Source organism: Streptopelia decaocto, assembly GCF_964273445.1.
Source record: "Streptopelia decaocto genome assembly, chromosome: Z".
In the NCBI taxonomy this organism is placed as follows: Eukaryota; Metazoa; Chordata; class Aves; order Columbiformes; family Columbidae; genus Streptopelia; species Streptopelia decaocto.
This window is the reverse complement of record NC_138657.1, coordinates 67,362,177-67,379,206: the sequence shown is the minus strand read 5'-3', so window position 1 is coordinate 67,379,206 and position 17,030 is coordinate 67,362,177. Positions and strand designations below refer to the sequence as shown.

The following is a 17,030-nucleotide window of genomic DNA, read 5'->3' as shown; positions in this document are numbered from 1 at the left end:
TCAAGCTGCAGTGACTTTCTCAGTAGGCAAACAGGAAGCAGCAGTTCCCCTCCTGTACACTCAGCCTCAGGTTTACATTGTAGTTAATACTTGTAAGCTGCAAACTGAACTAGTGGTTCAGTATTAACAGATGTGTCTACAGTTACTTAAGTCTCCAGAGAGAGAGAGAGAGGGTGAGAGAAATATTTAAAGCAAATGCTATTTCAAAAAGCTTCTACTTCAGTAAGACCAATGTGGTAAACTGATATTATCTAAGAGGAAGTTTCAGAAGCAAAATGTCTGATAAAATAAGAAAATATACAAAAGTCATTTTTCTGGCACTCAATAGGGGAAAAAAGTCTAGCTTTTACCACACTACCATACAGTTTTACACAACTGTCGCACTCTAAATCACAAGTCCTCAGTTACAAAAGTTTTAAGGTAACCCCATTAATCATAAAAACACCAAAGACAAGTATTTGGTCTAATATTTGTGTATACTAATACTTGGAATCATGCAAGATAAAAGATTAATCTGTACATCTCATTCCCATTTTTTTGAACCTTTAAGTTACACTTTTTGGGTTCTAATTCAAATGAACATTTTAGTACATTTAAAATAGAACTGGCTGGGGGGGGGAAACAAAGTAGTTACAAGAACAAATGTACCAGCAATTACACCACTTCATAATGCAAATGTGTATGTCAACTAATTGTGGTCAACAATAGCTTGCATTATTGCGACAAAAGATACAATACAGTGGTACATGTTTCTTCTTCGTAGTCAGTGTTCATGTATGGCTTCAGTTTGCTTCACATGGCTTTTACCTTGCTGGCAGTGATGTGTTTAGAGATTAAAACCAGTCCCCATTTGTTATTACAAGCTCTATCAGACACATGCACAACCCATTATGCTATCAAGACAAGTTTGAAGAACTGACAAAGTTGCAGTTTAATAGAGAAAACTGTTGAACAGTATCTTAAGTTGTTAAGCTGTTGAAATATTACAGAATAACATTAGAACACATATGCCCCAGACTGTATCAGTAACATACGCATACAGCTACAGTTTTATTACCTTATGTGTCTGGTAAATGATGATTGCATTATCAGCTAAGTTTTCCACAACATGGAAATTTTCAATTGTTGCTAAAAGAGGAAAGGAGAGGAAAAAATCCATCAGTAAACAAGCAGAAATATTAGGTCAATGTTATAAACAACAGCTTTGCTTATAAACATGCAAAGCTTAAGAACCAATTCCTTACTTTCCCAGTCATTACGAACATCAACATTCCAGAAGTAGTGGCAAACTTCATGCCCTGTTACACCTTTAACGGCATGGGTTGCTTTCAAAGGATCTAAAACTATTCCATTCTCTTCCACCTCTCTTCTGTATACCTGTAGCACAACAAAAAGAAATGTAGAATAGAAATTGTGAAAACTCTTTAATTGTTTAAAATTTCATCAGTTTTTTTTTTAAAAGCACTTACCTAAAAGACTTAACACACGAAAAATTTCTCGTATTAGTGTTCTCTGGCAACTAAAAATGCAGACATTCTTATACAGCAGTTCACATTAAAATACCAATATTTTGAGAATATCTACTTCAAAAAACAAGCTACTTTATTTACCACTAGGATCCATGCACAAGGATTCACACAAACACAGTAAAGCAGCTGATACAGTAGCTTGCTACTCTGTAACATTTTCATACATTGAATTTACACATCATTTTGATACCAAGTTTCAAATAGGAGAGAATGAGAAAAGAGAGAATGAGAATGGATTCTACAAACACAAAGCTACTGCAAGAGTTACACAGGATTTTGTATGAATCAGTATATTAGAAGCCACAGCTCTTGTGCACTCCAGTCCTAACTTAAACAATGCTATTCTCAAAAGTTTTAACAGCATAACTTGCTGAGTGACAGTATTCCCAGAGAACCACACAATCACTGAGGCTGGAAAAGGCCCTTATGATCATTGAGTCCAACCGTGAACCAAACTCTGCCAAGTCCACCAGACTGAAAGCATCTGTCTTCATAGCATATCATTTTATATCAAATAAACAAAACCCCAAAAGCTTACCTTCATTTCTCCCTCTTCTACCACTAGCTGCCAATTGGCATCTCCTCCTACATCTTGCAAGGAATATGTCATATGGTTTTGTACCATCTCTTCCACCTTGGAAAGAAAAAAAAATACATATTTTTACTCATTCTTTTCATCTTCTTGGGCAGAGATTTTACAGTACTGGAAGCTGCAAGTCAATACTTCAAATCCTGTGCAGGAGCCAAATTTGGGCGGTGGCTTTCTATTACAGGTTAAGAACAAGCAGATAATTCTGCCCTCCAGAAACAAAAGCCAAAATCTTCATTCAACTTCTAGCTTCATTCTTTCTGGGTACTTTTATCCTTTCTTTGCACTTGTGAACTGTCAAAACTATTTCTACCTAAGACAGATTTGTTTCAGCATATAGGAACTTACTTCAGGTATCTCTAAATAGAATTACAATGCGCTGTAAGATATTCACTGAAGACCATTTAAAAAGTTGAGCAAAGGTGAGGGGGATGGGGCAAAGACAGACAACCTCTAAAAAACTAAAGGTATATTAAAAGTCATATTGGAAAAGCAGTGAAGGAAACAGTCATGAGCAAAGCATGCCTATTCTGTTCCATTGGCATCTTTGCACAGTTGCCAGCTAGAAAAAAAAAATAGAACAGAAATGCTTACATTAAAAAAAAAAAGATGATACAGATTCACTACTATTATAAAATACTAACTTAAAAATTATTTAGCTAAACATCTGCATGCTTTTCTGAAAGGCCAAATGTTTTATAATTTTTTATCAAGCTATGTGAACATCTCATTTTTTTAATTCCATGTGATGTGCATGAAAATGAGTGCTAGGACAGGAAACGGAGTTTTATTTGGAATCTACAATCTTATGTTTCTTTTATGTTTCTTTAGCTCCTAACCCCCTTTGAAATCCCACTCCCCTTCAAATAAAAAAAGAAGCAAAAATATAAGGTATCTATTGATGTGTAATGTTTACAAGTACTGGAAACACTTTAATAACTTCTTTCCACCCAAAAGGTAGATGCCTACTAAAAGCCCATGTGATTTACACTATTTTCCTGAATTACCAGAACACCACCTTTTTTTGCAATACAAGCAAAGGTTAGTTGATTGACCAAAGATCAGCCTAAGAAATGCACAGGATTAATAGCCTGAACCCATAAATGTTTTTTCACAACATACAAAAAATATGAAGCCTAGTATGCATATAAAATAACTTACATTTGAGCAAGTAGTACAACAAGTGGAAAGCAAAATTAAAGAATAGTTGGGTTTTTTTCCCCCCCCAGTGAAACAATGACAGTACAATCCAAACCAGGTAAGACTGTGGGCTAAATATTCAACTTACTAGCTCTAGGTCACACTTATTTCAAAAAGGAATCCTCACCATACTCCCAGCATTTATCTGCAACACCTTCAGGTCCCTATGTCTCTTCTCCCCTAGTTCCTAAACTATTAAGGACAATGCTAGCTTTTAAATGTTTCTTTGGTGTTTTGCTGCTTTTTGCTTTATGCTAAATGCAGAGGTATGAGGTGCACAGCACGGAAAGAAGAGGAGGCACCCACAGCAGTGTAATCTAGGAGTTCCTTTTGCTTCACTAACAAACTGCAGTGCCTACAACTGCCTTGTGCACGCTACCTGTCCGAACTGTACATAATGAACGCTCTGGTCACAATCCATCAACCTGCACCTATTTCAGAGCCACAGAGCCAAGATTCACAGCCACTTTGCCACTGGGGAGGCCACACTTTTACCTCTGGGGTCCTGGCAGGCTACAGGAATGGTCTGCAACCTGCATGCCACGCAGTCTTGGCCTGAACATTATTAAGTGGGAAGTTCTTCACTTTAAAGGCCCCCAGAACAGCTCAATTTATTTTAAAATCTGATGGTCCTTTAAAAGAAAGTGATCTGCAAAACATTCACAGCATTACACCCACAACCTCCCACTCAACTGGCAGAGACAAATCAATGCCTTTGTATGGGCACACTGAAGAACCAGCTCCCATCAGAATACATGTTTATACTTCTCAGTCTTAAAAACAAAGCTGCAAGTTTGTACTTGACCTTTTACTGATACCAAAATTCTCTTCATATCAATGAAGTTCAGGAACAAGTCACATTTATTCAGAATCAAGATATTAGCTTGCCTTTCCAAAAGCCAAATCCTCTGCTTGGGAACAGAGGACAATTTCATATATTAATAAGGTCCAGAGCAGGTTGGCACCAAAAGGTGTGCTGCTTTTCTCTTCATTCTCTCAGTCATCTCTCACCTGCTTGCTCAGTAGCAATGAAGCTCCAAAGCAGGTGGACTGGCTTCATTTGACAAAAAATTGTTCTGGGGAAAATATCTGGGGAGCCAGAAGACTAGTTTTCTAAAAATTCAGAAGAAAATACTTTCTGCTGTAAGCCCACTAATTTAATATTGCATTCGAAGGCAGTCAGTATTAACTTCTATGTAATATAATCCACACAGCAGCCAAAAAGAGCAACAACTTCAGTCTGTTTGATCCTTATCCTTATTTGTGTTATTGCGACAGGGACCTGGTCCACCTCAGATTTGCTTTAAAATGGTGCACACCAGTGCTCTAATGCTCAGGTTTATCATATAAATGCACAAACATTATCACAGGCATAAATGAGGTGAAAATGAGGATGCCCACATATTTTAGAAACTATGAATTTCCCTTATATTGAACTGCCCACATACCTACAGCCTGACAGACAACAAGTTCCTATCTTTGGAATCATATTTGCTTTCTATTACTTCATCCCCCTTCCTCCTCCCAAACGAAAATGTACTTGAAAACTAAGTTTACTATTGGAGTAGCAGTAGATGAGCCTATCAGTTTTGTAAAATATGACCTGCATATGATTTGCCTTGTCTTAAGTTCAAATTTCAGAAATAAACTGACTGCAAAATGTCAAGACAACTGCTGGGATTCCAGTCCAGTGAGTAAGTCCTTCAGTTTTTGGGTCCTGCTCATAAAGCTGGTAGTAAGGTCTGCAGGTGGTATAAATTCCAGGCTCTGTTAATAAAGAGAAAATCCATTCCTTCTCTTTGAAAAACCAGGTTGTTTGCAGCATTAATTAATAATTTCAAAAAACTCCAAAATAACAAATCCAAGAAGGATGCTGCATATTCACAGTCATATATGGACCACAGCAGGAGGAAAGTAGTGTCATGAATGCCATGTCTGACCAACTTTTTTTGAGACTAAAGAGCAAATACATGAACGCACCTATCTAATTCTACTCTGAACTATGACATACAGAGAAATCACCCAGAGTACTTTTGCACATTTACTGGCATATGTCACTATGACTACATTGACATATTCAGGACGTCAGATTTATTTTCTAAAGAATAATTGAATATATTGAAACTCTTCAGTAAAAATTCTCATACACACACTCTTGTTTGTCAACAACATACTTTATGAACTTTCAGCAATGAAAGTAGTTGCAGAACCTTAATATCTTAATGTCATTATGAACAAATGTTAAAGACAAAAATCAAACCTTCCCTTACAAGCAAGAAAAGCTATTCAATTTGAAGCAAAGACCATCTCCATCCCACACAAAACAGGTGTTAGTCTACTTTTATTATAATCAGAAATGCAAAATTTTCAAATTGTAGGCATTTCTATTAAAGCTACTGAATTAAATCCAACAGTTTCACAAGATTTGGGCCTCTGCACAAGTGATATGCATGCAAGCAGAATGTAAAAAGACAACCATTTAGTAGAGAAATAGAGAACTCTTTTGTTTGTCTCAACATACTAGTTTAAAGCAAGCAGTGATTTACGTAACAAAAAACCCAGGTTCTAGAGAAGAGGATGAAATACAGCAAAGATATGCAACCCCCACTCTACACATTAATACAGTACCTGGGCGCTGAATCTGTGAACATCATCAGAGGCACTGACTAGATCAATGGAAGACATGGAGGAAGAGCGACTATAGGGCTACCAGAGACAGACAAAGAAAAAACCAAGTAATCAGAACAAAGGCACAACAGAGCATTCAGTACCAACTTGCAAGCACAAGATAATGAAGAAAAGAAAAACAAAAGCACCATAAGCAGCAAGCACAGCAGCAAATGCTGATTTCATGCACCTATTATGTATTATGCTCCCAGTGTAGCCCTGAGAGGAGCATAGTGTTTCCAGTAACACTAAAAAATCTGATCCTTATACAAAATAACTTTTTCTTAAAAATAAAACCAATTCAATGAACTTTGTTGAAGGTATCTTAAACTGAGGTTAGCAAGTTGTGATTTTTCCTTAGTTATCTGACAAGCCTGATAAAAGTCAGTAGTTTTCTAAATGGGCATTCAAATCAGTATTTTTGAGCCAAGACAGGAAAGAAGTCCTCCTTCAACTGAAAATGAATAAACCATTGAAAGTTACTAGAAACACCTAGGAAAAAAAAAAAATCTCACCTAGTCATACAAAATATTATATAGAAATACCATAGGTTGGCTCATTATTCAGAGGGGATCATGAGAAATACTATACCTTTTGGACAAATCGATGAGTCCCCACAGCAGAATATGAATCTCCAGAAGGTAAGGATGTTGGCCAGTGTAATCTGACCTTTTCACTTTGGGACTGCAACAAAATAAGTTTAATTATTAGTAGTCAGCTGCTACTGTGTGGACAATGAAACAAGAGTGAGTCATCCTCAGTCTACATAGTGGCTAAGACGACTAATGCTGTCCATGACAAACATGAAGCTGTCATCCTGCTGGAATTCTCAGTAAGTGAATGGGCTCGAAACCTGAATTAATCTATACTTCAAGGTGTATTTCTGAGTTAAAGAAAATAGATGGGCAGCATTAAGGATCCATGTAGTAGCACGACAGGCACTCAAAACTCTTCCTCTATGCTTGGAGATCCCAACATGGGTAAACATTGCTGGGTACTATATGCCCAATACAAAGTCTTTTAATTCTTAACCAAGTCAAATATTCACTATATTCATAAGCCTGGACACTTCTAAGACAAAGGATACACCACTTTGTTATTCCCTCTCATTTAATATACTGCTATACGTTCTTATATTGTATGTCTCCAAACATGCATTTTATCCCTTTTTGATCCTTGTCACTGAAGTGTATTCAATAAATTAGAGAAGTAGCCTGAGCCAACAGAACTTTAAAATAAAACCAAAACCCAACAGAACTAGTTCCTTCCTGTTCTACATAATGCTAGAGTTAAAAGAAACTTCAGAGCAATAACTAGGTTTTGAGAAATAGCTGCAGTGTTTGATATTGCTATTTGCATACAGCAACAGTTAGATACAAAGGTAAGTTTTATACAGGACACTTATTTAGGCATTAGAAACTAGAGACATTAAATTGGCTTAACACTTATACTATCCATTTCTATGTAAGCTCTGAAGTCACCTTCTCAAAATTAGTGTTAAAAACAATATTTAACTATTAAAAAAAAAAAAAAAAAAGGTAGGATAATAATTCCCCTCATGAGTGTCAGAATAAAACATCTAGAGCTTCAGAACATGCACCCCAGGACTGAGCTTAAGTCACAGAAGTCTCCCATGAAATGCCCATCATTAAGACATTTTCCAAGTATTAATACCTGTTCTTCCATCTTATCCTGTCTATCGAGAGCAGCTTCAACAGCATCAAAGAATTCTTCTTCATTAATCAGACTATTAGGACCCTCCTAGAGCACAAGAAATAAGATTGGTTCAAAATCTTGGAAATACGAGAATTCCACTTAAGTTTAATAATAGAAATACGTATTTATATATTATGTATATAATTGATGGGAAGCAAATTTCCCTCAAATATTTTCACCAATATTTTTAGACTACAACTCCTCTGAAAACTGTACTTGTTAAAAGAAAGTTACTCCCTCTAAATACAGTTTCGAGATAGTTGTATAAAGAAGAAAAAAACCCCAGGAAACCAAGTAACAGTGTCAATATGCTTTGACATCAGAGATAGGTTCTAATTAACATATATCCTCTCTTAGAAATGTTTACAGTGTGTCAGTAAAATACACATATTAACATAATAGTCAGACTCCTTCCATGTATTCCAGTGCCTGAGGGCAGATTCAGATATGTGCTCAAAACACAACAAAAGACGACAAAATTCCACGGATCTGTATTGAAAATTCTTGGAAATAACAGTTTAACACTGAACAGCAGGTAGAGTCAACTATTAATAAACAAGTCTACTAAGTAAAATGGTAATTTCAGATAACTAGGTTTACTGCTTTTATTGTACTGTAAAACAAGCTAGTCCTACAAATTTCAAAAAAACACAACAGAGATAGATGGGAGAAGCAGCTGAGTTCCTAACCAGGTAGACAAAGTCCAGCTTCCTATCCATCTTCTTTTACAGTGTATGCCTCAGTCACAGCAGAGAACCTAGGCTCAAGTATCTTTCAAAATATCTCAAGGCTATTTCTCAGGCTATGATTTTTAAGTAGAAATGTGTTTGATTAATGTACATGAAAGAGTCAAGTTCTTAAAAACTATGAAACTTCATTATAAGTGCATTAGCTTTCGTTATTCTTGAAAAGGTGGTTTAAGCATCTTAGAATTTAATTATCTCACTGAGGAGGAAGCTGCTGAAATATGCAACTTAATAGATAAAAGGAACCTAAAAAAATAACTGAATTTGTCAACATGTAATTTCAAAAGGCAGCGACAAGTTAAAAATCAAGTCAGCTTAAACTTCACATACTAGGACTGCCTATGTAGTCAGGGTTTTCATATTTGCTTTACGTATCTATACGGCTGAACCATTAAACAAGGAAAGTATGAAACTATTGCATATAAGCGGGATCAAATGTACAAGATAAATCATCAAAAAGCAACAGAAATATCTGTAAGCAAAATGCTTTAGGGAAGAGCAGAATATGGAAGCCTGAGGTGAAAGCAAACTTCTGTTCTCAAAAAATTGAAGACAGATTCTTCATACAGTTTCAGTTTCCAAGGTGTATAAATAAAAGCAGCATGAACACACTTGCACAACCCAAACACCTCCATTTACACAGCCCTTCCCTGCTTTGAGAAACAAACCAATCTTTAAAAGTCATAGTGTTTTTAAAGATTTCAAAAGCAGAATTGTACCTCATAGTCTGGCCCTCCAAAGTGGGACTTTTTCTTCAGCTCTGTCACAGCATTTTTGTATGCTTCTTCAAATCTTCTCCTTTTCTCTACCTCCTGAAAATTACATCATCATTTGATGCAGTGAGAATGAATTGACCGATAACAGACAACCTGCCAATAAACTGAATGACAAGTGTATTTTTTTTCCAAGTAACAATTGCAAAGCAGCTGAATTTCTGAATTTATTTGCATACATGCATTATATGTACGCGTACACATGCATATATAATAAAAAGCTTGGTGAACCAGCTACCTTGAGGATACCTTCTTTAAGTCGTGTGGAAGAAACTACATCAGCAAGCAAAAACTGGTACCTCGTTTAAGCATAGCTATTCATGGTTCACTGAGGGTCAGACTTCATATCTGACTGACTGTTTATATAAATCTTGACACAGATGCTTGGGCAGTGATAAAAGGCTGAAAAGTAAGACTGCTAAAAAGCTAACTTGTTGAATGTGGTGAGATACTAATGAGTCACAGCATGTAAATTTGTATCTATAATTGTCTGGCATAGGATCAATGTGAATCATCTTGTGAACTTCCAGCAGAGACTAGCAACTTCAACATCATTCTCCCGTAATAGGTATGTGACTGTAGTAGAGCCACTGATGATATCTATCTTTCTCGTTGTATATTTTGAATAAAAAAAAGTAGTAATCCCAGAATCAGATTAAGCCTAGTATTTACCCTGTAAATTCTACATACTGCCAGACATCCTCAGTGAAAAAGCTATGAACACTTTTGAAATTCTTGCAGAATTCAGTGTTAACACATAAGAAGTTTTTCTGTCCCTTTTCAGAATCACTTCAGGTGGAAAAAAGTCTCATGAGTGACAACTGGACACTACACACTATTTCTTGCAGATATAATTATTCAATTTGAACTTTAAAGATTCAGTGGAAAACCCTTAAGCAACACTGAAATGCTAAGTTTATGAACTGGGAATTTGGTGGTAACCTTCACTCTGGAACAAATTTTCCAAGTTCTAAAGAAAAGTTTGAAAAGTAAAGCAACAGTTTCAACACAAAACAAAGTAGCATAGTTTTCCACACATAAATTCCTAGGAAAAAAAGCAGCACTAAGATGAAGACAGTATTGTCTTTACCTGTGAATGCTGGCTTTTGCCTTCTGAAACTATCACTAAGAGGCAAGAACTGCTAACATGCTTCATAAAATTTTGCATGTTTATTGTTTTTGAAAGTAACTGGAGAGTCCTGAAGATGCATAAAGCCTGACTTGAGTATAAGTCATTGAGAGAAATCATAGAAGCTTCATTGCAGAATACCTGGAATAAAAAAACAAGCAAAACACCCCCCAGTTCCTCCTCCTGCTTATCCCAAATCCCCACACTTTGTGTACTTCAATCTGCAGATTACTGATAATTCACGTGTCAAAAGACAACTCTCCAAATTTTCCAGCTTCTCTTGGCAACAACAACAAATAAAGCAGAAACTGGGAAATTGTTTGACTGCACAGCAGAAAATTTACTGGTTTATTAAAACTCTGTAAAATTTAGTATGACATTTAAGTTAAAATTATTGAAGGTGAACAAAATAAGCAACCTAAACATGTTAATCTTAAGGTAAAGTTTAATGTTCAGAATAAGTTTGCTCATTAACAACTAGTAAGGCCAGAGAAAGAATAGAGAAACATTGCTGTAGTCAAGACAACAAGAAAAGCATCATCACACAGATCTTGTTGCAAATAAAACAGTGGACCAAATAGTAATGATTAAATCCTTTCCTTGTTTATCCATTTTAGGAAAAGTCTATTTTAAAATGCATTCAAGGGGCTCACACTGAAAAATAATGAACTGGAAAAATAAAAATATCTTAACAGTGAAGAGTAAAAGGTTGAAAGCAAAACTATAAAGAAAATTACATTTGGATAACAGTACATGTTTTTGTATTAATTTATTCTGTCCATCTGACTCTTTTGCTAACAGAAAAGTAAATACAGAATTCTAAAATTAAAATCATTAAGCACATTATTTTAGCAGCCTCCTTAAAAATTAAAATATGTTTTTTGTAATAATTGGTTTTCAAAGGTTTACAAATAGTATCCAACCTTCAGAATGTAACTTCAAACCATTTCTTTTATTTACAAAAAAAAAGGAGGGGGCTATAGAGAAAGATTCTTCATAACACTGTACTCATCTCTAGTCAAAGTGTGGTCACTTCCAGATTCAACAAATTCTACTGAACTTGAGCTTTTTTAATACAAGAAAATTTTTAGGACAATATAATTTTGAAACATATTTGTTTCCAGTTCAACAGACATAAATCTGTCTTGCATCTTTAGGCTAAGTTAGCCCTCTACAAAACGGAGGTTCTATATATTTGTGAGGTAGTGGAACTCTTACTAATGACTTTGTGTGCTGCTGTTAAGTAAAAAGCAGTTCTGAAGGTAGTGGAGTGAGGAGGCTGGAGAAGAGAGTGAGCTGGATTACAGCTGTACTTGTATCACTTGTGAAACACTCGTCAGTTTTAGCCACTGACAGAGATCTTTTTCCTCCTGTGACAAACCTGCACAACGCAGAGCCGGTCACATGAATGTGCTGACATGCAAAATGACAAACTTGATCCTGTCCCTTTCAGTTCTCGCTAGATGGTCTTTTACAGGCATTGCACAGATTTACAAGAGCTCTAAAATCTTCCCAGCTAGAACATAAACACAAACAGCTGCCCAATTTCATGTAATTTTCCCCTCTAATCTCTCTTGGAGATGGTATTCTTAACTTCATTATCTCACAATATCCACTTCCTTTTCAGAGCAGTTCACACATCTATCCAAGAAAACCAAAAGTAAGGATGAACACCATTCTCCTCCCACATCTACTTAGCAGACAACAGACAGTTTTTTGCTCAGGCCCATAACAGTAGATGCTCCTATAAAGCCATGTTTAACCATTAAAACAAGATAAAACAAACAAAAGCAGCTCTACAACTGAAGTGGAATAGTGTTAGCAGAAGTCTGAATGCAGTCAACTGCTGTATTTAAGGGTGTAGGTGGCAGGGTGCTGGTCACGGGTGACTGCAGGGGTGGCCTCTGTGGGAGCAGACCGGGAGCTGCCCCATGTCAGCCACAGGTAGTTCTAGCCCGCTCCAAGACGGATCCACAGCAGGACATGGCTGAGCCCATCCACCATGCGTGTGCACCTCTCTAAAAATGTATTTAACAGCAAAAAATACCCCAGGGAGAAAGAGGGAACAAGTGAGAAACAGACAAGATGCCAGAGCCAGAAGAGGAGGAGGAACAGCTCCCACGCTGCAACCCATGGAGGACCACACACTAGGACAGATGGACATTTTCTGAAGAAGTCTTATCCCATGGAGGACCCACACTACAGCAGATTTTTCCCAGAGGACTGCCACCCATGGAGAGGACCAGCACTGGAGCAGGGGAAAAATTGTGAGGAGGAAGGAGTGACAGAGATGAAGCATTTTGGACTGTCTGCAATCCCCCATTCCTCACCCAGCACTGCGTGGGGTGAGCGAGCAGCAGGCAGAGGGGCCTGCATTGAAGGAGTGAAGTTGAGCTTAGGAAAGGGAGGAATAAAGCTGGTTTAGTGCTTGTAATTTTGTTTCCAATGAACTAGATCTATTTTAAATTAGTGACAAGTTGGTTTTCCCCAAGTCAAGAACGTTCTGCCACAACAAGAACCAGTAAGCGATCTCCTCACCTACGAGCTTTCTCATCTTATTTTTCCAAATAATCCTGCTGGAGGGGTGGTGAGCAGCTGGGTGGGCATTTGGCTGCTAGCCAAGACTAGCCCACCACAGCTCTGTATTAACATTAATTATTCAACAGAAATCTCCTCTTCCAAAAGGATAGCAATTAGAGAAATACCAATTAAAAGTAATTATTTTGAATCAGAATTACTTTACCATGAACGTGCTGTAAATCCCAGAAAATTTAACTGAAAAACGTGACTTTAAAAAATTTGCAAATCTACCAAAGCAGAGCAACTTAAAATCCCCAAGTTTTTAGAAGCTTTTGCTATTTTAGTTTATCGAAAAAGAGTCAAAATAAGCCTGTGACCCCTGTTAAAATACACTTACTCATGCTGTACCAGTCACATGAGACTCAAAGTGAAATTTAAGTTTGAAGTTTTTAATCACTTGCAGCTAAAAAAGTGCTTTAAAGTCAGTCCACAGAAGAAGGAAAAAAGTGACAAATACCTAATCTAAACAAATTCAAATTCTATATTAACACATTATTCTGTATTAACATCTACTAACCTAGGGACAAGAAATATTCACTTCATCCATGCTCTAAGCAAAGTCTGATCAGCTAAAGCGAACTGTGTTTGCTCAGACTGGAGAAGAGAAGGCTTTTGTGGGAGGACCTAATATTAGCCTTCCAATAACTCCACGGAATTCAAAAAGAAACTGAGCCAGATTCTTCACAGAAGTCTACAGCAGAAGGACGAAAAACAATAGGCAGATACTGGAATAAGAGTTGCTCCAGCTAGATATAAGGAAGCATTTTCTCACTATAACAACAGTTGGGCAGCAGAACAGGCTGCCTAGAAAAGCTATGCAGGCTCCAGCCTCGGAGACTTAAAATCAGACTTGATAAAGCCCTAAACAACCCAGTCTGATGTCAAAATGTCCTTCCTCTAAGCAGGAGGTTAGAGAGAGAGATCTCTTGAGGTCTATAGTCCAACCTGAGTTACCCAAAGATCCTATGAATAAGCTTCAAGTCTTGGATCTACTGCAATTCCTCCAGCAGTAGTTGGAGGAAGATGAATAAATGAAGCAGTAAGTAAGTGTTGACAGAAGTTGCAATACAGTTAGACAGGGCCAGGCCTTTGACATATGGACAAAGAAGATCCAGGAGACAGAAGCAAGGATTCAAATATGGATGTATTTTGTCTGAATGTGTTCATTCTTTGAATTGTGCACCACTAAAACATATGGAGTAAGATCTAAAGTGTGATACACATGACATGGAAACGTGTTAAATGAAATACAAGAGACAACCGCTAGAGGACTACACAGGGCACCAGAGAGTAATTTCAGGATTCTAGAAATCAAAGCCTGAAGTACAACCCAGCCATGCCTCCAGCCCATCTTCTAAGACAAGACACTGCACTGGTTGAGTAGGCTTAGCATGAACCAACAATGGCATTAGAATAACCGATATTCTAACACCACACACCTAAAAAATTTAACTAATTAGTATAAAACATTACTTAATCTCTCCAGTCTCCTGAAGGAGAGAGAGATAATCTTAAAGAGACACAAAGTTAGAACTGGTGGTTCTCCTCATTATTGTCACCATCTCTTACCACAATCAAAACATATCAGAGACTTGCACATAATTTTGCAAGCATGGATAATTAGGTCTTGTTTAGAAGACTGCAAGAAATACACTTATTACTATGAAATGCTGTCAGGTTCTCTATACATATAAAAGCATAGGAATACTATCTGAACAAGGACTGGGAAAAGACTACGATGAATAATGTTACTATATCACCAGTCAGGATGAGACCAACGCTTTATAGGAGTAATAAGGAAAGCACCTAAAATTACTAAATGCTGTAAATGAAAAGAAAAGCAATAGCGGGAATAAAAAAACAAAAGCAATAGCTGGAATAAAAAGTGTTAACAGCTCATCTGAAATTTCAATTTCAAGCTAAAGAATATTTTTTTCAACAAAAGTAGAAGAAAAATTATCTTACCTTATCTAGCCTTTTTTGCCAGCTTTCTTCACGTTTTACCATGAGTTCAATACAATGAGAGAGAGTGGCAAGGATTCCAGCAGTAGTTGCCTTGAAAGTTATAGCTTCTCCTTTGAAGTCTATGCCATTAATTCCTTTGGGTGTCACATGCGGAAACACTGAAAACAAACATGAATCCTGCACTGATAGCTGCCTTTAACTCAAACAAGCATTTTATAAGTATGCTTTATATTACAACTGTTTGAAGCAAACAGACGGCCTACAAGCTTAGTTTAAAAATCAAAAAGTACTAATAATTCTCAGCTAACCACAGAATAAGAAAAGAGATTCAAAACAAGGAACACAATCCCTTCAGCATCATCTTGCTATACTGTATTTCAAGTCTGCTTGTAATGCTGTATTACTCTGCACTCTGCAAATCATGTGGGTGGAGGGAGTGGTAATACTTTGTAACAATAGCAGTTTGACAGCTTGAAGTTGGGCCTAATTAACACACAGCAACCCTAACACATCTGATACTGTACTAAAAAGGGAACAATTTCAAAATGCAATTGAACCCAAAAATGTAACATTGAAGGGTCCTTTACGCAGGTAATTATACATTTAAGCACCTCAATGTAAAAAGGTACGACATAAGAAAAAGGTATCAAATCTGTTGAATTATCTAAGTACTGTGAGGTTTGCAGTTCCAATTACTTCGTGCTGTCAACCAAGCCATCTGTTGCTAAGGCTATTTAAACAAGTCATTTAAAATGTGTGACAGAAAAAAGTGCCTATTATATGTCAAACTCATATGTAGGTTGACATAATAACAAATCAAACACTACACATTAATGTCAGAAAATATTAGAAAGCAGAAGGAACACCCATGTTAAAGCTGACTGAGCCTAGCAAGTTAAAGTAACTCCTGCTATGCCGTGAGGCAAGCGAATGACTTATCACCCAGCTGGATATCGCTTCCCCCTCACCCCCCGGAGTCTGTCAGTTTGTCAACATGCCACTGTTATGGTTTTAAAAGTACAAATAAATATTTGGGTAAGTTTATCCAATACCTCTCTGCAAGGGCAAAGCAGAGCTTTCAAGCAGCTCAGTTCTTGTAGGGAAGAGAAATGCAATTGCTGTTGGCTAATGGCAGAGCACAGTATCTGCACTTCAGGAACAGAAAGCAATTGTCTTATGGTCTTAAGCAATGGTTTTAGTCTCTGGAGGTTTTATACACTCTTCTTTCAGAAGGAATCAAACTATTTTTCAAACAGATGATTACAGAATACACACTACTTCAAATACCTCAATAAACATATGTACTATGGTAGAATACAGCTTATTTTTTGTTTCATGTTAATCAGGAATACTCCCTAAAAGCTAAAGATGATGGGGGCTAGAGGGAAAAAAGGAAAGTAAGAGAAGGAAAAATCTGCTTCAGAAAAAATAGTGAGCAGAGAGGCTCTCCATCCACAGCTGCAGAGAGAACACGGAGGAGGTTGAGACAGTGCTATAGGCTGGTAAGGAGGTGATGCAGTGGATTAACTGAGAATAATGAAAATCACACAACAAGAGCTCCACTCATAACACTTCACGACCGAAAAATACAGTTTATACTAATAGTTTGTCCTGCTGGTGCAGACTGTGTTCGCATGCAGGCTCACCAGCACAGCTATAATGCTTATAGATGTGATTTTTCTCTCTTAATTATGCAACATGCTAGATGTGCTCATGAAACTACCACTGGCTGCAACACTATAAAATCACAGCAAAAATCCCTATTGTAAATTTCAAGGGAGATATGGCAATGCAGCCTGATTTCCTGGAAAAATGCCAGCTTTTGCTCCTGGATATCTTTAGGTCTCACCAACAGCTCATGACCATACAGTTTCAATCATCATATATTCTAAGTCAATCTTTAATGACTAGCCTCAAAGTAGCAGCGACACATGCAGAGGTGGCTTATCTCCTTTCACCCATTATAATTCTGGAAACAGAACAAAACCAAACCAAAACCTAGAACCCAATAAACTTGTTGCAGGAAGATGCAAAACCTGTTTCTTTGAAGAGATGATCACTCAAGAGATTCCTTAATGATGGATGGGAGTATTTTGATTCACTCCTAATCACAGGAGACATGTGTCTTCCTGGAAC

The 17,030-nt window shown here is 37.0% G+C and overlaps 1 protein-coding gene across 4 annotated transcripts in view; it reads right to left on the bottom strand.

Moving 5' to 3' along the window:
- The window catches only part of CERT1 (ceramide transporter 1), an 82,362-nt gene that overhangs the window by 5,873 nt on the left and 59,459 nt on the right, over window positions 1-17,030 (bottom strand). For 3 of the 4 annotated variants that reach the window (XM_082075659.1, XM_082075658.1, XM_082075661.1), the window contains 8 exons: window positions 14,895-15,052; window positions 9,167-9,259; window positions 7,660-7,746; window positions 6,577-6,669; window positions 5,947-6,024; window positions 2,068-2,163; window positions 1,245-1,377; window positions 1,058-1,128 (listed from right to left, as the gene is read on the bottom strand). In XM_082075659.1, the coding sequence (XP_081931785.1) occupies window positions 1,058-1,128; window positions 1,245-1,377; window positions 2,068-2,163; window positions 5,947-6,024; window positions 6,577-6,669; window positions 7,660-7,746; window positions 9,167-9,259; window positions 14,895-15,052 (809 nt within the window). The remainder of the gene's footprint in view (window positions 1-1,057; window positions 1,129-1,244; window positions 1,378-2,067; window positions 2,164-5,946; window positions 6,025-6,576; window positions 6,670-7,659; window positions 7,747-9,166; window positions 9,260-14,894; window positions 15,053-17,030) is intronic. The other variant, XM_082075660.1, reaches the window with a different exon arrangement.